General features: G+C 48.7%; 1 protein-coding gene across 2 annotated transcripts; it reads right to left on the bottom strand.

The window, feature by feature from the left end:
* Positions 1–8,078: 8,078 nt before the first annotated feature.
* On the bottom strand, positions 8,079–18,484 carry LOC130107052 (MAP kinase-activated protein kinase 2-like). Of its 2 annotated transcripts, none has more exons than XM_056273445.1 (10): positions 17,568–18,484; positions 14,172–14,311; positions 12,814–12,878; positions 12,642–12,721; positions 12,413–12,539; positions 10,733–10,808; positions 10,030–10,154; positions 9,101–9,186; positions 8,910–8,993; positions 8,079–8,777 (listed from the first exon to the last, which is right to left on the bottom strand). In XM_056273445.1, the coding sequence occupies exons 1-10, from the start codon at positions 17,814–17,816 to the stop codon at positions 8,619–8,621; spliced, it is 1,191 nt and encodes a 396-aa protein (XP_056129420.1). In that variant the 5' UTR covers positions 17,817–18,484; the 3' UTR covers positions 8,079–8,618. The 2 variants fall into 2 exon arrangements, with proteins under 2 accessions (XP_056129420.1, XP_056129421.1); XM_056273446.1 differs by having other exon boundaries at positions 8,910–8,990; positions 17,568–18,482.
* Positions 18,485–23,855: the final 5,371 nt, after the last annotated feature.

A 23,855-nucleotide genomic window follows, 5' to 3' on the forward strand; every position in this document is an offset into this window, starting at 1 on the left:
AGCACATTACAACAAAGATACAGCAATGTCAATTCTGCAGAGAACACAAGAACACACAGAGAAAAGAGCCTTTAATGTCAAGTGAGCTCCCATCCAGACCATGGCAGAAAGTTGGCATAGACCTGTGTGAGTACAAAAAGCAAAACTACTTGATAGTGTCTGACTATTATTCCAGGATTTTGGAGATCCTAAATCTACCAACAACTACTAGCAGTCAGGTTGTAGCTAGGCTGAAGGCTACATTTGCACGTTTTGGTATCCCTGAAATTGTAGTTAGCGATAATGGGCCACAGCTAGTTTCAGAAGAGATGAGGAGGTTCAGTGAGGATTATGATTTCATCCATGTGACTTCAAGCCCACACTACCCCCAGAGTAATGGACAGGCAGAGAGGGCTGTTCAGATAGCCAAAAGCATATTAAGGCAGGAAGACCCTCTCCTCACCCTGTTGACATACAGAGCTACACCCTCTTCTTCCACTGGAGCCAGTCCAGCAGAATTGCTCATGGGTAGGAGACTCAGAACCACCTTACCCACATTGCAGCATAACCTGAAACCGGCCTGGCCTAAAGAGGAACTGATCAAAACCGCTGACGCCGCAGCCAAATCGAGGCAGGCTTTCTACTACAACCGCAGGAACGGCGTGCGGACACTGCGCCCACTGAACTCGGGTGACGCAGTACTCACCAAACTTGATGGACAGAAAACATGGACAATGCCAGCAGTTGTTCACAGTCAGAGCTCCACTCCCAGATCCTACATAGTGGAGACAGCTCAAGGTGAACATTACAGGAGGAACAGGCGCCACCTGTTGGCCACACCCAAAACACTCACCTTTGTCAGCAGGGATCCTGACCATGTCACTCCAGGGGAGAGTGGAAACACGGATGAGTCCCGAGCAGCAGAAATGCCAACTTCCACACCATATGTTATTCGCTCTGGCAGGGTGAGCAAGCCAGCAATCCGGCTGGATTTGTGAGGCGTATGGACTTATGTACTGCGGGGGATTTTTTATTTTTTGTGAAAAGGGGGGTGATATACAGGTTAAAATTGTTGGCAGTAAATGTTCAGAGAAATGTTTAGAAAATAATCTTAGAGGGGGAGATGTAATGAATGAAAGGTCACGTGTTTAACTTGACCTACTCACGGGTGTACGTGCAGTGCGTGTGACGTATACAGGAAGTGAGAAAGGCATGTTATGAAGGTTGTATGTCGGATGAACGCTAGTAAAAGCTACACAGTTAAGAACCTACGAAGTCGGCTCGTTCTTGAATTATTCTTATGTCAGTAAGACAAGGCGTCTACGGACATTACAACGTCAGTTTGTGTACTGGCTCTTTAAAAGCAACGAGCATATGGTTCGTTTGAAGAACGCAAAGCCACGGTGTGTCAAAGTAGCTGCTTGTTCTTGCAGTGTTTTACCTGCTTCTGGTTGGGTCATGTAGAGAGACCTCACGTTTCTATGAATATGATTGGCTAAGGGGCGGGACTAATACAGGAAGAGAGCGCGCTAGCTGAGAGCGGGCGGACGACGGAGCTGCGGTGCGGGGCTAGTAGCGGTGCGGGCTTGGTAGCGGTGCGGGGGTTGATTGATACGGCGTCAGACAAACAGACGGAGTCTAAACAGTCAGTTGTGCACAGTATTTAGTCTGAGGGAGTGTGTAACGTGTGTTTGGTTGCCACTTTTAACTGCAGAAGTACTTGTACCAGCGTCGAAGCTCGGTACGGGGTGTACTGCACCATAAGGCGACATCACTAACCGCTCGGCTAAAGGGTCAGACCCGTTAGCTAGGGGCTAACGTGTCTTATTAGTAGTTTACAGTGATCACCCTCCCCGGAAGCGCGCCCTCGCGCTTGGTTATTCCCGCGCTCCGAAGAGACTTCTGAGGATCTGCACACTTCCGGATCCCACCGCTGCCACCAATGTAACCGGTTATTTTCTTGCCCGGTGCGGGATTCGATACGGGGTGTACTGCGCCACAAGGCGACATCACTAACCGCTCGGCTAAAGTCTCAGACCCGTTAGCTAGGGGGCTAACGTGTCTTAGTTGTAGTTTACACTAGGTAGCCTGCTGGCTAGCACCGCTACCCAAGCTAACTGGATAACTTGCCACCGAAGTCTCAGTCTGTCTGCATAAGACGGGAGGTGGGCTCCGGGGCTTGGATGGGTCCCTGAGACGCAGATGGACACCAGATGGCGCACTGTGTCACCGGAAAAGCACAGTTGCACCCCTGGCTTCGTGGGAGACCGTTCGTGTCCTTTCTGCAGGACTGCAGGACTGAGTCTGCAGGACTACAGGACTGAGTCAGGACTGTTTTCGTCATCGCCTTGGTCGAGAGACTGAGCTGTTCGCCAACTGTGAGTAAGCCAAACGCGGTTGCTCACTGGGTGAAGAGTTTCCAGCAAAAACATGCCTGCAACGGGGGGGGGGGGGTTACTTTATTTGTGTTTATTGCTGGATTTTGTTTATTTAACTTGTGTGTGGGCCCACAAAGGTCAAAGGTGAAATGTGATAGTAAAGCATTTAAGTGCTGCTGCTTCATGCCACTTGTTTATTTGGATTTAAAAGTGATAATGAATATAACATTTCATCTTGGAGGTTTAAGGTGTTTTTGTATATAATTTATGTCGTCAAGTTAAAAAGTATTATTCAGTCAGATTAAAAACTCTCTCAGTCAGGTTAAAAAGTATTGATCGGTCAGGATAAAAGGTAATTGTAAGTATTAAAGGGTACTTGGCCGTCATCTCATTTTCCATTACCTGGTCAAAAGGCCTAAGGGCTATTGTGTATAATTCTGTTTTGCTTGGTGTAACTTACCTTGCACTCCAAAAGAACCTATTTTATTTAATTTTGGCACTTTTAAAGGAGCACTGAGTGAAATACTTTATTTCATTTTATTTTGTTCTGTCATACTGTTTTTGTTCTACGAGCAACCTCCTTGTCAGTTTGGTGTTATTATTTAGGTAGGTTTACGTCAAAGGACCCAAGTGAGTAGATACCGAGAAAGCGCTACACTTGCAATGATGAAAACCCAAGAGAACAGATCAGATTGTTTCCCAAAGCTTCATTTGTTTCACAGCAGGCACTGGGTTAGCTGTATATATACTCGGGTGGGTGGTTAGGGTGTTTGGCTCCAAGATTCATTGCAAATTACAGAGTTTCTCTTACCTCGACACAGTAGTGGTGAAGAAGATAGGAGTCTAAGTAGCAGTCTTTCGCAAGACACACTACTCCGTAACCCCTACAACTCCAACTTGGATCTCCATTCTGTGTCTGTTCAGCCACTAGCTAGCACCTTTGCCCGAAAACTGAAATATGCAAAAGTCAAATAAGAGCATCAATGCATCAATACATAATGAAACAAGTTAACACTTAACTACTATATATGAACACGATTTTACTTTATAGCAGTTATTCATAGGAAAAAAGCACTTCTTTTCTCAAGCTTACAGAAGAAGACAATAGTCGTTGCTTGTCGTTAGCATTTGCATACTACCTCTTTCTAAATGAATGCATTCAGACAATAAAACTGAGTAACTACAGCAGACTCCTGTGCTTGTGAAGTTGTGGCATCTACTTTAGTTCGAGGATCACATAAACAATTCAGTCTCCCTGGCCTGACAGATATCCCTTTCGTCCCCAAGACCTCAACCTCATCCTGCCTCTGCTTACAGCCACCGGTAGCATTCCCATGCCTCCTAGAAAAACGGTGCATTTATAGACTAGGGTTACAGTCACGGATAACGCCTGAAAAAATGATAAAGTTGATCAAAAGTCCCGAAAATGTTATGGAGGTCATGAAAAATTACAAAGTTGGGTTGTAAAAATGCATGTTTAGCTGCTGAGATTGCTAGTATTTGGTGTACCGTATTTCCCGGACTATAAGTCGCTGTTTTTTTTTTTACTCCTCTGCGATTTATATTCCGAAGAGATTTATACAGTGTAATTTTGTTAGACGAACACGCTGCATTTAAACTACGGCCACTAGATGGCACTGTTTAATCTTGTGACTCAATTGAACATACTGCACCACCCATAGAAATTGAATGGGAGGAGAACAGACACTGAACTGTTTGCGGTGGTCATTTGGGTAGCTCAAAAGAAAATAGCGATTGTTGTTACGGTCCCTGCACACGTCAGTGGGGCCCTAAATGTTTACTACGCCACTGCTCGTTTGGTCATTACTGCAAAACCTCACTTCAGCGAGGCCACGAATGACATGCGACATGCCGCAAGTCAGTTTTCATGGCACTTAGCCCACTACTACGGTCACAGTTCTTTGCATGGCAGCGGGTCAGATGGCCGCCGCGGCTCTGACCATCCTGCTATGTTGATTTGAATTGGACTCTCCGTTCTACTGTCATCCAATTTCTATGGTACTACCATATAAAGGCGACTTATGCACAGAAGCAATACTTCTTTTTTTTTCTTACAACAACGCATTTTTCGCTGAGTGCGACTAAAACTCCGGTGCAACTTGTAGTCCAGGAAAATATGGTAGTTTTTAGCTTACGTTGCATTTTCAGCCATATTTTCAGCCACTGAAAGTCACTTCAGTGTATGAAGACATGTCCAGAGGCAGCGGGAGAGGAGGAAAGGTGGGAGTGTGGAGGTGAGAGTCAGAAATTTGAATATTCGCACCATGACTGGTAAAGGGAGAGGGCTGGCTGATATGATGGAGAAAAGGAAGGTAGGTATACTGTGTGTGCAAGAGACCAGGTGGAAGGGGAGTAAGGCCAGGAGCATCGGAGTCGGGTTCAAACTCTTGTACATGGTGTGGATGGGAGGAGAAATGGGGTAGGGATAATCCTGAATGAAGAGTAGGTCAAGAGTGTGTTGGAGGTGAAGGGAGTGTAGGACGGAGTGATGTGTATGAAGCTGGAAATCGAAGGTGTGATGATGAATGTTGTCAGCGCATATGCCTGGCAAGTTGGGTGTGAGGTCGAAGAGAAAGAATAATTCTGGAGTGAGTTGGATGAAGAAGTGGAGTGTGTACCCAAGGAGGAGAGAGTGGTGATTGGAGCGGACTTCAATTGGCATGTTGGTGAAGGGAACGGCGGTAATGAGGAGGTGATGGGTAGATATGGTGTCAAGAAGAGACATTTTGGAGGACAGATGGTGGTGTATTTTGCGAAAAGGATGGAAATGGCTGTGGTGAATACATGTTTCAAGAAGAGGGAGGAACACAGGGTGACGTACAAGAGTGGAGGAAAGTGCATACAGGTGGACTATATTTTATGCAGGAGGTGCAATCTGAAAGGGATTGGAGACTGCAAGGTGGTGACAGGGGACAACGTAGCTAGGCAGCATCGGATGGTGGTCTGTGGGATGACTTTGGAGACCAAGAAGAGGAAGAGATTGAAGGCAGAGCCGAGGATCAAATGGTGGAAGTTGAAGAAGGAAGACTGCTGTGTGGAGTTCAGGGAGGAGTTAAGACAGGCACTGGGTGGTAGTGAAGAGTTGGGCATCCACTGCAGAATGGTGAGGGAGACAAATAGGAAGGTACTTGGTGTGTCATCAGGACAGAGGAAGGAAGACAAGGAGACTTGCTGGTGGAACGAGGAAGTACAGTAAAGTATTCCGAGGAAGAGGTTGGTGAAGAATAGTCAGAGAGATGAAGAAAGTAGACAGGAGTACAAGGAGATGCGGCGTAAAGCGAAGAGAGAGGTGGTGAAGGCAAAGGAAAAGGTGTATGGTGAGTTGTATGACAGGTTAGACACTAAGGAAAGAGAAAGGACTTGTACCAATTGGCTAGGCAGAGGGCGCGAGCTGGGAAGGATGTGCAGCAGGTTAGGGTGGTGAAGGATAGGGATGGAAATGTGCTGACAAGCGAGGAGAGTGTAATGGTTCAAGATAGCTGAAGGATATCCATCCGTCCATTATCCAAGCCGCTTACCCTGGTCTCGGGGTCGCGGGGATGCTGGAGCCCATCTCAGCAGTCATTGGGCGGCAGGCGGGTAGACGCCCTGGACAGGCTGCCAGACCATCACACAGGGCCGACACACACACACACACACACACACACCTAGGGACAATTTAGTACGGCCGAGTCACTTGACCTACATGTCTTTGGACTGTGGGAGGAAACCGGAGCCCCCGGAGGAAACCCACGCAGACACGGGGGAGAACATGCAAACTCCACACAGAGGACGACCCGGGACGACCCCCAAGGTTGGACTACCCGAGGCTTGAACCCAGGACCTTCTTGTTGTGAGGTGACCACGCTAACCACTGCGCCACCGTGCCACATGCTGAAGGATTTGCTTGCCTCCATTGTCCCGTTTGTAATTATATTTATTTCTTGTTTTGTTTTCTTTTCTTTGTGTGTGTGTGTGTGTGTTTGTGTGTGTGTGCGTATGAGTGAGTGATGTATGCAAGTGGTAGAAGCTGCTGTGAACCCGAGTCAAATTCCCCGTGTGCACAGGCACACTTGGCCAATAAAGTTGATTCTGATTCTGATTTGTTCCATTTTGGGGTAAACTCAAAATGTGTATGTTGTACATTTTTGCTAACTATTGGATGATAGCGTTTCTTCTTGATGGCATGTTGGAACATGCTGGAAACATATCTCCACGTGTGGTCAGTCTTCTGGATAAAAAGTGTGTGCAGGTGTTGGTGGAGTTTACCTGTAAATAAATGAATATCATATAGTCATTTTTAATCACTTTTACTTACATGCAATAATATATTTTTTTGCTGCTGCCTCCCTCCCATTACTATAAATCCAGTTGCTTAGGGCCATTGCAGTGTTGCCCGTGATGCAAATCATTATTCATCGTCAGGAAGAAGAGATGTTAATGTGTTCTGATACAGGCTGAAGAATGGATGTCACAGGGCAGTGAATCAGAATCAGAGACGCTTTATTTTTGTCGTTTCATTTCATGCACTTGCACACATGAAATGAAACGAAACATTGTTTCCCCCAGCCCACCGCAGTGCAACACAAAGACAAAAACACATATCCAAGAACTACAAGAACACAAATATCCCAACTAACATACATATCTAAACTAAAGAAAATCACTGTCCAAGAGAACGAACGCCAGCCAGGATGACTGTCGGAGCTGCTGGTCTGCATGGGCTAGCAGATAGCTTAGCCTGACCCACTTCCAGTCCTATCAGACCGCCCTCGGTGTTATTGGAACTGCTGGTCTGCATGGGCTAGCAGATAGCTTAGCCTGACCCACTTCCAGTCCTATCAGACCGCCCTCTGTGTTTCCTCTTCTGGTGCAGCTCTGTTCAGGGCCGTGGTCCTTGGGCCCACAGGACGCAGCAGACCAGGCTCCCTCAGCCGATCCAGCACCAGCTCTCCCAGCCAGACACCTTCGACACACCTCCCCACACTCCACACGACACTAAAAATACAGTCAAGGCAAGGCGAGGCCGCCGCCAGACCGCCCTCGGTGTTATTGGAACTGCCGATCTGCATGGGCTAGCAGTTAGCTTAGCCTGCCCCGCTTCCGCGTCCTGTCAGACTGCCCTCTGTGTTACCTCTTCGGGCACAGCTCCAGGCAGGGCCGTGGTCCCTGGGCCCACAGGACGCAGCAGACCGAGCTCTCCCAGCTGATCCAGCGCCAGCTCTCTCAGCCATCAAACCAAGACAAACTTAGACGCAGATGCGGATGCGGACAAAGACACTGCATAGACAGAACTGGGTGAGGCCGCCGCAAATGTTAATTTGTGCCACAATGTGAATTTAGCTAAGGCAGGGCTCAAGCTGTTAGCCTGTCAAGCAACACTCAAAGGCCTCCAAAGGGAAGGGCAAACAGAAATCTTCGGATAATAAACATGAGTTATTGTGCTGTATGTACCTCATATACTTCAAATGTACCTTAGCTGCATTTGGGAATACTCGGAAGTAGCATCTATCGTCTGTCTGTTTTGCATTATTGGTGCACTGGCCTGTTCTTTCTAATGTGAGTCCGTTTTTCTAATGACTTGTTGCTTGAGCATTCTGCCTTGTGGGTAAAAGAGCAACAGTGTTGACTTACTGCCTTTCGTAAGCTTCTGTAGTCATCATATCTTCATGTTCACAAAGGGTAGAATGGGTGCAGCATAAAATTGTCCACTTTCTGGGACATTTTTCATGACATGTTTTAATACGCAAGGACCACACAGCATTAACAGTATGTGTTCTGTGCACTTCCCTTTGAAATAAAAACTTCATACATTATCAACACAAAGATCCACGTGTCCTCTGGTGTTGAAAACATCTGTACTTGACTTGTGCACGAATTTAGTATCAAGTTAACAAACTAGTTAATAACAAGTAAGAGACTCGGCTATCAAGGAGAGACACAAATACAGTGGAGAACTATTTCCATATACAAAAAGTGAAAGCTGTCAAGGTATAAAAAATGAAAAGTCATCTAAAATGCTTTAATGGTACCAATCGAATGGAATAACACTGATCAGACTATTTCATGCTGGTGAGGGTAAAGAAGTGAGTGCACATACAAGGAATAAAGAAAAGCCTGATGTGAACGATGGGGAGTAAAACATTGCTCCGTCACCCTCATACATCTGCGTTGCGCTAATGCTCTTTTTCCGATCCAGCTCCAGGGAATTTAACGTCTCACTGACGGTAAAACACCACCCACCCTCCCTCCTCCTCCCCCTCAGCCGTCATGACCTCCGTCTCCTCCCCTCTCTGCTCCCCCCGGCACGGGTCTCTTCCGTCTCTTGTTGAGCAGAGGGTTGTTGGAGGTGTCCAAGTCTTTGACTTTAACTTGGTCATAGTCCACGCGCATGGTAGCCAGAGCGCTGGTCATCTCCTCCTGTCAAAATAATGCAACACAGTGTCCACTGGGTGAGCGTTTCTCCTCCAAATCCACGGCTGTGCAGCCATCTAGTGGCGGCACTAGCAACATATTCAACATGTTCAGTATGCTACAGCCCGTTACGCTCACCTTTACATCCTCCCACAGCTCCTTCTCCTCCGTCAAAACGCGGGAAGTGTGGAGCGGCGTTGGTGGGACCACCATCGACTGCTGCTGTGGGAAAAGACAAATTTAATGCAGAGGAATAAGTAACACAAGTCAGTCAAGCAAGTTGCAAGGACAGTGCTTATGACCAGCGGGCTTAACAGCGGTTAACTTACACTGATCCAGGGATGGTTAATAAACTGTCCAATGGTAATCCTCTCGTTCGGGTCCGTCTTCAGTAATTGGACAATAAGCTGTTTGGCTACAGAAGGCAAGAAGTTAGACTGACAAGAAACAAAACAAGATTAAACAATATTCTGTTTGACGCGACCTCTTTGGCATGTCTTGGATCTTTGGATCATTGGATCTGGTGCTATGAGTGGCTGTTGCAGCTATAAAAGCGCTATATAAATGCAATCCATCCATCCATCCTGGATCCATATCTCAAAGAATATGTTAAAGACTTTGGTCTCTGATTCTTCTTAAGTGCAGACACCGTGTATCTCAAGGATGTGGTTAATTTGGTGCAGCACACTAAGTCTATCCATCCATCTATTATCCAAGCCACTTATCCTGCTCTCAGGGTCGCGGGGATGCTGGAGCCTATCCCAGCAGTCATTGGGCAGCAGGTGGGAAGACACCCTGGACAGGCCACCAGGCCATCACAGGGCCGACACACACACAAATTCACACCTAGGGGCAATTTAGTACAGCCGATTCACTTGACCTACATGTCTTTGGACTGTGGGAGGAAACCGGAGCACCCGGAGGAAACCCATGCAGACATGGGGAGAACATGTAAACTCCACACAGAGTATGACCCGGGATGACCCCCAAGGTTGGACTACCCCGGGGCTCGAACCCTGGACCTTCTTGCTGTGAGTTGACCGCGCTAACCACTGCGCCACCGTGATGCTAAGGCTATGTCATATTTATTTCCATTGAGGACTTTTTATTTTATGTTAACATACATTTAATTACCTCAGTTGTGATTGGCTCTGTGCTCCCTGGCCATCTTCACACTAACTACAAATTTTAAGTAGATTTAAAATAACTTGAGCCCCCTCAAAAGTTGTAAATCTCTTTGCCCAATTGGGATTCTGACCTTCTTCAGAGACCTCGGCCCACTCTGGATTGGGGAACTCATACTGTCCCATCCTGATCCTCTGCTTCATGCCTGGCGAGATTGCCAGGCCTGTATTTGAATAAAATGGAGGAAACCCACACAGCCTAGAATAGAACAGAATAGAATACAATAGAATAGAACATGTCATGACTAGCTTAAAGACATTACAGAAAGGATGAAAACAAGCCTGAGAATTGATTCAAATTATGTACTAAACTATATTTGCAGCAAGTGAGTACACGTACAGTGTGTGGGCATGTTAGGCATTGTGTGAGTGAGAGTTGTGCCTATGGGAAGTGCCAAAAGGAAGGAAAAAAGGAAAACCAGGAATCCAACTAAACAAGTCAGGTATCCATGGCCAAAAGTGAGAGAGAGAGAGAGAGAGAGAGAGAGAGAGAGAGAGAGAGCAAGCCCAGGTGCCTCATGGGTTGCATAGATTTGCACACGTGTGTCTGAAATGATCAATCATGGCCGCTGCTGCCTCACTCCACTAGGTCCACCTGAGAGAGGGTTAGACCGGACAGAACAGGCAGCAGGCAGGGAGAGACAGGAGCTTGTTGCAAGTCCGACAGGAAGTTATTCTGCATTCATGTGAACTGTCCACAGCATTAAGCTAAACTCTATAGCAGGGCAGAAGTCAAGAATTCAACAATAAACAGTGACAGACACAAGTGATACTCACAGTATGTACATGATTACACCCAGAGACCACATGTCACATGATTTGTCATATTTCTCTGGCCCAAGCACCTCAGGGGCTGAATGGACAAAGTAAACACAAACACAACAGTCTAAAGCATGAATGACTGCAGGAAGACAAACATACATGTATGGACACGTACGCATGCGCGCACGCACACACACACACATGCACAGACAAGCAATGACAAAATGGAGAGAATAAATGCCTAGGACCACATGATCACGTGATAAATGCATGCCCACCACAGCAGATTTAAGTCAGTGGAACAAATGGACAATACTCAGTTTGTCCAACTTAAAAATTTGAGATCAGTCCTTTCCTGCTACTACCGGTGTTCCCCAGGGCTCTGTATTGGGACCATTCCTAGTTATTATTTACTTATTACCTCTTGGCCACATTTTCAGGAAATTAGGCATTCAATTTCACTGCTATGCGGATGACACCCAGCTTTATGTATCCACCAAGCCTACCCCCACTCTTCCACCCACTTCCCTTTCTAACTGCTTACTAGAAATTAAATCCTGGTTTTCATACCACTAAGTCAAACTTAATAGTGATAAAACCGAGGTCCTCCTAGTAGGTACTAAATCTACTTTGGCTAAAACTGATCGTTTTTCTCTAACTATTGACAATTCTGTAGTTCCTCCATCGCCTCAGGTTAAGAGTCTGGGTGTCATCATGGACAGCACATTATCTTTTGAAGCTCACATCAACAATGTTACTCAGTCCACATACTTCCACCTACACAATATTAATCGTCTTCGCCTGTCACTTACACCTAACAGCACCGCCATACTCATTCACACCCTGGTTACAGCCCGTATTGACTACTGCAATTCTGTCCTCTTTGGTCTTCCCCTCAAGTGTCTTCATAAACTTCAACTGGTCCAGAATTCAGCTGCCCGTATCATTACCAGAACTCCTTCCATAGATCATATCACTCCTGTTCTTCAGCAACTCCACTGGCTCCCTGTTAAATACCGTATTGACGTCAAGATCCTGCTCCTCACCTTAAAGGCCTTAATAACCTGGCTCCTTCATATCTTTCTGAACTCCTTCATATCCACACGCCCTCCCACACTCTAGGCCTATGTCTTTTTTCACACAGTGACAGACGGAGTACCCCGCTTCATCTCACTGCATGTTTTACTTTGTATTTCTGTGCATGTGACAAATAAAGTACTTGAACTTGAACACTCTCAGATCCTCTTCTGCTCTCCAACTCCCTACACCACCGGCCCACTTGACTACCATGGGGTCTTGAGCCTTCAGTCATTCTACCCCCCCCCCCCCCGCCTATGGAACTCTCTCCAACAAGACATTCACAACATTGACTCTCTTTCAACCTTCACATCCCATCTCAAAACGCACCTTTTCAAACTGGCATATTCAGTCTGATCCACGCTTCATTGAGTTTTGTGCTGATGATGATTTTATACTTATCTGTTGTATTAACTTTTTATTGTCTACCCTGCTTTGTTTTGCTTTTATGCTGCCTGATAAAGTGCTGCTTGCTTTTTTAACTGTGTTCTGTAAGGTGTCATTGAGTGCTCTGAAAGGTGCCCACAAATAAAATGTATCATTATTGTTATTATTATATTAATACATACTTTTTAGGTTACAGTAATATCCCACTGCACCATAAGAGCAGATACTCACCAACATAGTATGGGGTGTAACAGGGAGTTTGGAGGGAGTTGTGTAACGTTGTCTCCTTAGCAAAGCCAAAATCAGTCAGTTTTAGCGTGGCGTTACTGTCCTTGGAGGTGTAGAGTAAATTTTCAGGCTACGGTGAGAGAAGGCACAAGAAAAAGATCATTTACACAGTCAGAGTTTCAGGACATTATCGACAAACTTCGAGTCATTTTGTTTCACTACATGTCTCTACCTTTACATCTCTGTGAGCAATGTCCATGTGGTGAAGGTACTCGATGGCTGTGCCAATGTCCCGCATAATTTCTGATGCCTCTGATTGGTGGAAAACCCCCCCAAACAATGTCACATCACAGGTCACAGTATATGGACTCATATGCCAAACATGAAGCTGTCGTCTGACCCACCTCGTTCTGTAAAGGCCTGATCCCCTCTGGCTTGTATGCGATTGAACAGCTCTCCTCCCTCCATGCTGGAAGAAGAAGAACACGAGGTCAGAGGCCAGACTGCCATGAAAGTCTTAGCAAGCAAGCCGAGTCCGGGGCGTCCAGTTCGCATAGTGGTCCATTCCGTTGCCTACCAACATGGGGATTGCCGGTTCGAATCCCAGTGTTACCTCCGGCTTGGTCAGGCGTCCCTACAGACACAACTGGCTGTGTCTGCGGGTAGGAAGCCGGATGTGGGTATGTGTCCTGGTTGCTGCACCAATGCCTCCTCTGGTCAGTCGGGGTACCTGTTCGGAGGGGGGGGGGGCTGGGGGGAATAGTGTGAACCTCCCACGCACTACTTCCCCCTGGTGAAACTCCTCACTGTCAGGGGAAAAGAAGCGGCTGGCGACTCCACATGTATCGGAGGAGGCATGTGGTAGTCTGCAGCCCTCCCCGGATCAGCAGAGGAGGTGGAGCAGTGACCGGGATGGCTCCGAAGAGTGGGGCAATTGGCCGGATACAACTGCGGAGAAAAATGGATAGATGGAAAAGAGCAAGCCGAGTCTTCCACTGCCATCATAACTTGACAACAAATCATGCCGTTGTGCCTCAGTAATTACTGCTCAGCTGGCTCCAACCTTCTCAGCCGGTACAACTAGGAATAAAGAAGCAAGTCCACCCACATCAGGCACACAATATAAACGCTTAAACATATTATTAGGAAGGATGTTGTGTTGACACACAACATCCCACCAGGTCACTGTGTCTGGTGACCTTTCACATGCGTAGTTTCAAAAAGCAAATTATGAAGCAACTATGCTTTCCCCCCTTTCCCCCCCCAATTGTACTTGGCCAATCCCACTCTTCCGAGCCGTCCCGGATGCTGCTCCAACCCCTCTGCCGATCCGGGGAGGGCTGCAGACTACCACGTGCCTCCTCCGATACATGTGGAGTCGCCAACCACTTCTTTTCGCCAGGGGGACGTAGTGCGTGGGGGGATCACGCTATTCCCCCCAGTTCCCCCTCTCCTCCAAACGGGCGCCCCGACCAACCAGAGGAGGCACAAGTGCAGCGACCAGGAGACATACCCACATCCGGCTTCCCACCCGCAGACACAGCCATGTGTGTCTGTAGGGATGCCTGACCAAGCCGGATGTAATGGGGATTCGAACCCAGCGATCCCCCGTGTTGGTTGGGATTATGCTTACCAGTAAAGCCTTTACTGGTATATGATCGGGTAATTTGTTTGCATGTAAGCACATTTATAGTTTTTAAGTGGAACGATTCAAAAATAAAGCACACAAAGACAGAAGCTGTGTGTCATTAGTGATGCTCACCACTCCATTATGACCAGGAGACATTTCTTTCCTTGGTGCATGTTCTCATACAGGCTGAGAATCCGCACGATGTAGGGACCCCCGGACACACGCCAGTGCAGCTCAACCTCCCGCCTGGCTTTAGGGGTGTCGTACAGAATCTGGACGGAAACACAACACAGCGGAGAGGGAAATGAAAATCCTTCCAGTGTTTCCGCTGCTTCCTTCTGCATGTGCTATGTTACACGTGATAGTCCACATTTATATATATATACACTACCGTTCAAAAGTTTGGGATCACCCAAACAATTTTGTGTTTTCCATGAAAAGTCACACTTATTCACCACCATATGTTGTGAAATGAATAGAAAATAGAGTCAAGACATTGACAAGGTTAGAAATAATGATTTGTATTTGAAATAAGATTTTTTTTACATCAAACTTTGCTTTCGTCAAAGAATCCTCCATTTGCAGCAATTACAGCATTGCAGACCTTTGGCATTCTAGCTGTTAATTTGTTGAGGTAATCTGGAGAAATTGCACCCCACGCTTCCAGAAGCAGCTCCCACAAGTTGGATTGGTTGGATGGGCACTTCTTTGAGCAGATTGAGTTTCTGGAGCATCACATTTGTGGGGTCAATTAAACGCTCAAAATGGCCAGAAAAAGAGAACTTTCATCTGAAACTCGACAGTCTATTCTTGTTCTTAGAAATGAAGGCTATTCCATGCGAGAAATTGCTAAGAAATTGAAGATTTCCTACACCGGTGTGTACTACTCCCTTCAGAGGACAGCACAAACAGGCTCTAACAGGTACTATTTAATGAAGATGCCAGTTGGGGACCTGTGAGGCGTCTGTTTCTCAAACTAGAGACTCTAATGTACTTATCTTCTTGCTCAGTTGTGCAACGCGGCCTCCCACTTCTTTTTCTACTCTGGTTAGAGCCTGTTTGTGCTGTCCTCTGAAGGGAGTAGTACACACCGGTCTAGGAAATCTTCAATTTCTTAGCAATTTCTCGCATGGAATAGCCTTCATTTCTAAGAACAAGAATAGACTGTCGAGTTTCAGATGAAAGTTCTCTTTTTCTGGCCATTTTGAGCGTTTAATTGACCCCACAAATGTGATGCTCCAGAAACTCAATCTGCTCAAAGAAGTGCCCATCCAACCAATCCAACTTGTGGGAGCTGCTTCTGGAAGCGTGGGGTGCAATTTCTCCAGATTACCTCAACAAATTAACAGCTAGAATGCCAAAGGTCTGCAATGCTGTAATTGCTGCAAATGGAGGATTCTTTGACGAAAGCAAAGTTTGATGTAAAAAAAATCTTATTTCAAATACAAATCATTATTTCTAACCTTGTCAATGTCTTGACTCTATTTTCTATTCATTTCACAACATATGGTGGTGAATAAGTGTGACTTTTCATGGAAAACACAAAATTGTTTGGGTGATCCCAAACTTTTGAACGGTAGTGTATATATATATATATATATATATATATATATATATATATATATATATATATATATATATATATATATATTATGTGTTTCACCAGTGCAGCATTTCCAAGACTCCGTCAGTGGAGTCCCAAGACACCCTTCAGTCATGTATTATGATCTTTTGGTGGTGCAATGACCACATTTTAATTTCACTGTGTCCACAAGTTCCTCCTGATTACATCATCAGCCCGGTGACTAAGAAGTGAGTTCCTCTCCCATCCATGCTTGCTGATGGACATGCCTGTGGTGGGCCTGGAGGAAGGGGCGGAGGACACCACTGTTTTCCCAGCACTGACGCCTACTTTACAGCCAAATCTTCTCGCATGTGTGCCGGGCTGGGTTGCACAACGCACAACACGGTTTGGTAAAAAAAGAGCATGCAGAGGTTCAGCAATCTAACGTTGCTGTCTTCAGTCCGGCGGAAACAAACGTGGGCTTAAGTACTGATAAGGTCTCTGAAGAAAACCTAACATCACTCATGGGGCCTCTCTTCCTGTTGTGTCAAGACTTTACTGTGCCGGTAGCAGTTTACAGGATTTACCACAGCTCAAGGTTTCAGTAGCTACTTTTCACAAGGCCTTTCGTAATGTTATAAATATTTAAATATGCAGTATGAATATGTAATATGCCTTTCACTTAACACCGAGGAGGTAAATGTGATTACAAAAATGCAAAATCACATCTTACTCAGACAGCATCCGGATGTGGGCCACTTCAGGCAGTGATGCGGCACTGATGGTCTTCTTCTGGCCCTGACAAAATGGATGTGAGCCTGAAGTGGCCCACATGGATAACAGCAAATATGGCCCCAATATGCTAAATAAAATGTGGGCCTTTTTTGGCAAAGATGCGTTGCTCTGGGCAACATGTAATCTGGATGTGACCCTGAAGTGGCCCGTGTGGTAAATGGTGAATATGGCCCAAATATCACACAACAAATATGGGCCACCTTTGGCAAATATGTGGCACATGTGGTATTGCTATGGCTTGGTCTGGCCCAGATCTGGCAAACAGGAGCGGACCGCCCAAGTGCCATCATTCCACGCGGTATGTGGGCCGGATGAAAGTGTCGGTGTGGGACGGGCCCGGGCCACAGCAGTTTTGCTATCTGGGTAATTGCGCGTTAGCAGCGCAGAGAACCAGAGAATGAACAGAGCAGGTCTTTGTGCAGAGCAGCAGAATGGATATTACGCCAGAGTCCCAGACGGCCCATCACTGCCTGCAGACACATCCCCTGTCTGGGCTGTGGCAAAATGGATTTAGATAGTATCCCCTCTAAGGGCATCTCCACTTCCACGTGATGTGATTAACGTCATAATTCGGTATCAATCAATCTCGTGCATCAATTGTGAGATTTTACCTACAAAGTTATGTAAGATGTTCAAAGAAGCGGCATGGCAGCGTGGAGCGACCATGGGAAGACCAGTGATCCATGAATAATAATCCACTTCTCTTTCCGCAGCACGGTGGCGCAAGAAGTTCCTGGGTTCGAGCCCCGCGGTAGTCCAACCTTGGGGGTGGTCCCGGGTCGTCCTCTGTGCGGAGTTTGCATGTTCTCCCAGTGTCTGCGTGGGTTTCCTCCGGGTGCCTCCCACAGTCCAAAGACATGTAGGTCAGGTGGATCGGCCATACTAAGTTGTCCCTAGGTGTGTGTGTGTGTGTGTGTGTGTGTGTGTGTGTGTGTGTGTGTGTGTGTGTGTGTGTGTGTGTGTGTGTGTGTGTGTGTGTGTGTGATGGCCTGTCCAGTGTGTCACCCTGCCTGCCACCCAATGACTGCGGGGATAGGCTCCGGTATCCCCGCGACCCTGAGCGCAGGATAAGCGGTTCGGATAATGGATGGATGGACTTCTCTTTCCACGTCTTTAGAGCCTTAAATCACTGTTAACACGCACACGCACACACGCACACGCACACGCACCTTGAGGGCGCATTTCTCCCCAGTCTTCTTGCAGTAGCACTCCAGCACTTTGCCGTTGATGCCCAGACCCAGGACCTGCGTGGTTATCTTGTAGTCGTCCGTGACCGCGTTCCGCCGGAAGACCAGCTGGGGATTGGCCGGATGCTGGAAGTCGGTGGGAGCGCTGCCCGTGGAGCTGCCCACGCCGTGAGAGTCGCCGCCATGCCCGGGGAGGGGATGGGGAGGTTGCTCCGCCTTGCTGTGCTGCATTATTCCTGCGACGGCCCTGGACAGCTAGCAGTTACGCACGGCCGATGTCATCTGACCCCGTCCCGGCGGGCGGCCCGAGTCATCCTAGTCGACCAACGCGCGCCCCGAGGACCCGGGAGTCTCCAAACGGCCCACAAAGAAATCCCAACGAAGTGGAGTAAAACCGGATATTCACGCCGAAGACGTCGCTCACGCTGCCCTCCCGAGAACTACTTCCACCGGGACGGCCCAAGTCATCCCGGGACCTCGGCGCTTCCGCTCTCCCGTTATGTGGCGCGCCTGACCGGGCGCGGTAAGGAGCTCGCTACGTCAAGGCGGAGCGGCTCACGTCCCCCCCCCCCCGCGCGCGCCGCTCTTAAAGGAGCCGCCGCGCAAGCGGGCGCGCGAGCTCGGACCATCAGCAGGACTACAATCCCCATCGTCAGCAACTTTCTTAAACTTCAGTAAACTTTACTGCAAAGTAGTGACACGTACAAATACAGCAGACATGCGCGCCACAACACGGTGCAGCAAGAAAGGATCCCGAATAAACAACAAATCCAAAACAAGTCTACCGGGCATTACGAAAATGAGAAAACAAACAAACAAACAAACAAAGGAAACAAGTGACGTCATTCCTCTCCGAAAACCCCCTTGATGGTTTTGTTACTGTTTTTAGGGTCACTGAAAGTCAGAGTTTTATGTATTCTTTCAGTTCGCATAAGGAACCAATAAAACATTGTTCTTATTTCTATTTCTTATCTTTTATTTCTGTTTGTTTGTTTTTCTTGTTTCTATTTGCTTCTATGTTCCTCTCGTGCATCTTGTCAGTTTTTACTTATCAGAGCGTGAGTGTCTGTAACAGAACCCAGTTTCCCCCCGGGGGTGAATTAAGTGTTCTGGTTCTGGTTAAAAGCTACGTGTCCATGAGTGTAGATGGCTGATACTCTACGGGGTCACGAGTGGAAGAAGTGTATGTTGCAGCATTCAGGTCATGGAGGTGGGCACCTGGTTGTCCCCAGGGCCGACCCGTGAAGGCTGGACAGCTTGTGGTGAGTTTTACCTTTGTGGCGCTGCACATAACGTAATGAAACACTCACCTCATTTGTTGTGCTTGTAAAGCTAAATGAAGATTCTGCTTTTAATAAGGCCCAAATATACAAGTATGTATGCTGATGACTCACTGACATATAAGTATCTTATAGCTCATATGTGAATACTATAGTACGTATGAACACACCGGGTGTTGTAAAAGTATGGAGATGGTAAACCATGCTGGAGTTATCGGTAACAAAACTTAACAAGGCTTATTTATTGTATTTTTAAATCACGTCAGGACACAGCGCTGTCGCTCGACACAACCTCTCCGTGGCATTCTTTATTTAGACTGACACAGCATCAAAGGCAGACCCGATCAAACAACCCAGAGCCCGCAGGCATCACCAATCGATCCCAGCACAATAGAACAGCACCAAATCAAATGCAGCACTGTCGATGTGTGCATACATAACATTCCCCCCCCCCCCCGGCAGGATTTCAAACATGAAAGGTTGACACAAAGTCCTCTAGGTGGCCAGGGCGTAAACGTGTGCGAACAGGTCGCGGGGCGGCCTGAGGCTGGGCAGGCCGAGGTGGGGAGGGAAAAGGCAGGGGAAGCTGAGGCCCAGGAATGTCTGGGGCCCGTGTAGGAGCTGCATGAAGCCCCGGGGCGTCTCACCATGCTGAGGGAATGGCTATGGTTGTGTCACCAGCTGTGTGTGGCGGAGCTGACACCTTCTGTAGACGACTGGAGTGCCACCGAGTGCCATCGCTGAGGAGGTAAGTGGCTGGGCCCAGCTGACGGGTGACTTGGAGAGGAGAGGACCAGTATGAAGCCATTTTATTGTCCCTGTGGGGCCTGCGGACCCTGACCCAGTCTGACACATTGATGTCTGGCACCCTGGTTCGTTTTGACTGGTCAAACCGTTGCTTCATCCGCGTCTGCTGACAAGTGACTGAGGCTCTGACTCCAGAGGGAGGTGCCTGAGGTGTGGAGGGGCGGAGCCTGTCAAGGGGCATGCACAGTTCCCGGCCTAGCATGAGAGAGGCTGGGGAGACGCCTGTGGTCGAGTGCTGTGTGGCCCGATAGTGCAGCAGAGTGTGACGGATGGCCTGCGTGAAAGAGCACCCTTGGGCCATGTGTGCTCTGAGGCCGTTCTTCAGTGACTGGTGAAAACGTTCAACGCCGCCATTGGCCTGGGGGTGGTAGTACGCAGTGCGTATATGACGGATGCCCTTGCTTTCGAGATAAGCAGTGAACTCAGCAGAGACCAGCTGAGGGCCGTTGTCAGTGGTGATGGCCTTTGGGAGGCCCCAGCGAGAGAAAAGAGAGTCCAGGAAGTCGATGATGATCTGTGAGGTCACAGTGCCGGAAGTGGTGAGTTCAGGCCATTTTGAGTGTAGATCGTAGGCGACCACCATGAAGCGTTGGTGGTGGGGAACTCCATGGATCTCACCACAAATGTCCAACTGCAGGTGTTCCCAGGGCTGAGAGGGCCAGGCGAGAGGTTGCAGGGGTGGGGGAGCCTGGTGGCCAGTCTTGCCACTCACAAGGCAGGCAGAACAGTCCTTCACCAGAGCCTCAATATCTCTGTCTATCCCCGGCCACCACACCAGGTCTCGGCAGCGCTGTTTCAGTTTCACAATGCCCAGGTGGCCTTCATGCGCCGTATTCAAAACACGTGCACGGAGAGCAGCTGGGACCACTGTGCAAAACCCACGTGCCACGCAGGTGTCGTTCCAGCAGGAGAGCTCCTGTCTGACTCGGGCGAACGCAGCCAGCTCCTCTGGGACCTTGTGAGGCCAGCCGTTCTGGATGTAGGTGCGGAGCTGGGAGAGGACAGGGTCCAGTTCGGAGGCTGCCCTCAGCTCCTGCAGAGAGACAGTGGCCTGGAGGGGTGTGTGTAGCATTTGGACAATGTCCTTTTCCACACAGTCAGTGTCCGTCTGTGGAGCTGGGGTGGAGGCAGAGCGAGAGAGCAGGTCGGCGACAACATTGTCTCTGCCTGGGGTGAACTGCAGGCTGAAGTTGTACTGGCGGAGGCGGTCAGACCAGCGGTGCAGCCTCAGGGGTTTGTGGCCTGTCCCAGATGTGGACAGCAGCGCTGTCAGGGCCTGGTGATCTGTCCTGAGGGTGAAGGAGCGGCCATAGAGGTAGAGGTGCCACCTTTCACAAGCCCAGATACAGGCTAACGCCTCACGCTCACCCACGGAGTACCGCTGCTCGGTCAGGTTGAGGGCACGGGAGGCGAAGGCAATGGGCTTCTCCACACCGTTCTGGGTTTGAGACAGCACAGCCCCTATCGCTGTGGCTGATGCGTCACAGGTCACAAAGGTGGAGCTGGAGATGTCGAAGTGAGCCAACACTGGTGGTGAAGTCAGTTGAGTCTTGAGATCACGCACAGCGTCACTGCATGCCTTTGACCACACCCATGGCTCGTCCTTACGCAGCAGCTGGCGCAGGGGGGCTGTGGTCGCAGAGTACTGGGGAAGAAACCTCAGGTAGTAACTTGTCATACCCAAGAAGGAGGCGACCTGGGCGGCCGAGCTGGGCTCAGGGATGGCCTGAATGGCGTCCACGTTGGATTGTAGTGGAGTTACACCGCTCGCTGACAGCCGGAACCCCACGAAGTCGATGGCTGGCACAGAGAGGACACATTTCTCAGCATTGAGAGTTAGCTTGTGCTTGGACAGGGCTGCGAAGACCATGTTAAGGCGCTTGTCGTGGATTTCACTGGTGGGCCCGTGTACCACTATATCGTCCAGATAAATGGCCACGCCCAGTATGCCAGCCAGCACGGAGACCATGATTTTCTGGAAGCAGCTAGGGGCGGAGCTGAGACCGAAAGGCATCCTGGTGTAGCGAAACACTCCTGCATGTGTCACAAAGGCTGTGAGGTTTCGGCTGCTGGGGTGGAGGGGCACCTGTAAGTACCCCTGTCTGAGGTCGAGCTTGGAGAACACCTCAGAGCCATAGAACTGAGCAGTGAGTTCTTCTGAGGTGGGCAGTGGATACTTATCAGGGACCACTGCCTTATTTACTGCACGTAGATCGACGCAGACACGCAGGCCCCCCGACTTCTTCTTAGCCACCACGAGGTTTGAGACCCAAGGTGACGCGTCCACCGGTTCAATGATGCCAGCTTCCAGCAGTTGTTGCAGCTCAGCGGAGACCCCATCACGGAGAGCCAACGGGATGCGGCGCAGTGGTTGGATGACAGATTTCACAGCAGGGTTGAGGAGAGGTTGATGGGTGAAGGCGGAGAGGCAGCCCAGCCCCATAAACAGCGATGGCCACTTCTGCTGCCAAGGTGTGGCGACAGTCAGGATTGCTGCCCCCCTTGTGTCTAAGAGGGAGAACCCCAGAGCGGAGAACAGGTCCAGGCCCATCAGGTTGGCCCCACGGCGTGCCACATGAAAAACTGCATTGGGCACCAGCTTGGTTCCATAGCGGACAGTCACTTGGAGAGAGCCAACCAGATCGATTTGGAGTCACCATACCCACAGAGGACAGCTAAGGGTGCGGATAGTGGCAGTGAACCGAAAAATTGACTGTAGGTATCAACATTCAGGAGAGACACACTTGCACCGGTGTCCAACAGCAGGGGGATGCACACATCATTAATGTTGACTGTGCATGATTTGAATGACACTGGCCCAGAGCTCACCTTGTGAATGACGGCGGTTGAAGACTGGGGGGTGTGGCCCTCTGACCCAGCCGGGGAAGATCGACAGACGTTGGCGAAGTGATTGTGCTTACCGCAGCTACGGCATGTCTGGCCACGGGCAGGGCAGTTCTGAGCCCTTGAAACATGAGACCGAGACCCACAGTTACCACAGGACTGTTGAGGGCGGGGCCGAGAACGCCGTCGTTGCAGTTGCAAGACGTCCCCAGTGGAGTCGGCGCCCGCCTCGCTCTGGTTGGGTTGCGTCCCGAGGGGCAGCCGTGAGTAGAGGGAGGAGTCGTTGGCAGCTTGACTGGAGGTGGCCACTTGCTGTGTATTTAGCATAGCAGCACACTCAGCTGCTCCCTCAACCTGTAGTGCGATGGTAATTGCTCTGGACAGCAGCAGATCGTCTTTTTCCAGCAGGAGAGTCTCACGCACCTTTGCGTTGTTGGTGTGTTCGATTAGCTGGTCGCGAACCATCTCGTCCTGAAGCGCGCCAAACTTGCATGAGCTAGCTAGCCCTCGCAAATTAGCTACGTACTGCCGCACAGACTCACCAGGCAGTTGGTGTCGCTGACGGAATATAAATCGCCGAAGGAGGGCACTCTGTGGAGCAGCGAAATGGGTGCTCATAAGTCCCACAGCTTCGGCAAAGTTTGTGACGTTTCCCAGAGTCCCGAGCACACGATGACCCTATGCTCCCAAGCAGTGTAGCAACAGAGCCGTCTTCCTAGCCTAGCTCACGTCGTCGAGCCCTGAGGCGATGATGTAATTTTCAAAACTATGTAGCCAGCGAGTCCATGGTACCGGAGGCTCGCCAGGTAATGCCAGGAAGGGGGCAGGTGGTGGGAGAGAGATATCAGCCATCCTCGTCGCCAATATTGTATTTTTAAATCACGTCAGGACACAGCGCTGTCGCTCGACACAACCTCTCCGTGGCATTCTTTATTTAGACTGACACAGCATCAAAGGCAGACCCGATCAAACAACCCAGAGCCCGCAGGCATCACCAATCGATCCCAGCACAATAGAACAGCACCAAATCAAATGCAGCACTGTCGATGTGTGCATACATAACATTATTGATATCAGCGTATTACTTAAGTCATGAAGTATAAAACCTGTCGTTATGAAGTATTATACAGTGGTTCAGTATGTCATGATGGGTATTTAGGAAGTTGAATAGAGTTCCTACTGTTGTCCCTGAGAGGTTTCACTATTATGGTTACCTTACTTTCACCAGCCGGGGTGAAACATAGCAGGAAATAGATAACCCTGCATTAAGTTGATATTGTAAAATATGGGATGAATAACTACTTGATAGTTTGAAACATTGACACATTTAGATTAGATT

Source organism: Lampris incognitus, chromosome 2, assembly GCF_029633865.1.
Source record: "Lampris incognitus isolate fLamInc1 chromosome 2, fLamInc1.hap2, whole genome shotgun sequence".
NCBI lineage: Eukaryota > Metazoa > Chordata > Actinopteri > Lampriformes > Lampridae > Lampris > Lampris incognitus.

What these genes read in the sequence shown, in the direction of transcription:
- LOC130107052 (XM_056273445.1), bottom strand. Translation starts at nt 17,816, where the DNA reads ATGCAGCACAGCAAGGCGGAGCAACCTCCCCATCCCCTCCCCGGGCAT. An exon ending in GGGAGAAATGCGCCCTCAAG is followed by an intron (nt 14,312 to 17,567) that starts GTGCGTGTGCGT and finishes GTTTCCGTCCAG; the next exon opens with ATTCTGTACGACACCCCTAA. An exon ending in GGCCGAGGTCTCTGAAGAAG is followed by an intron (nt 9,187 to 10,029) that starts GTCAGAATCCCA and finishes TGCCTTCTGTAG; the next exon opens with CCAAACAGCTTATTGTCCAA.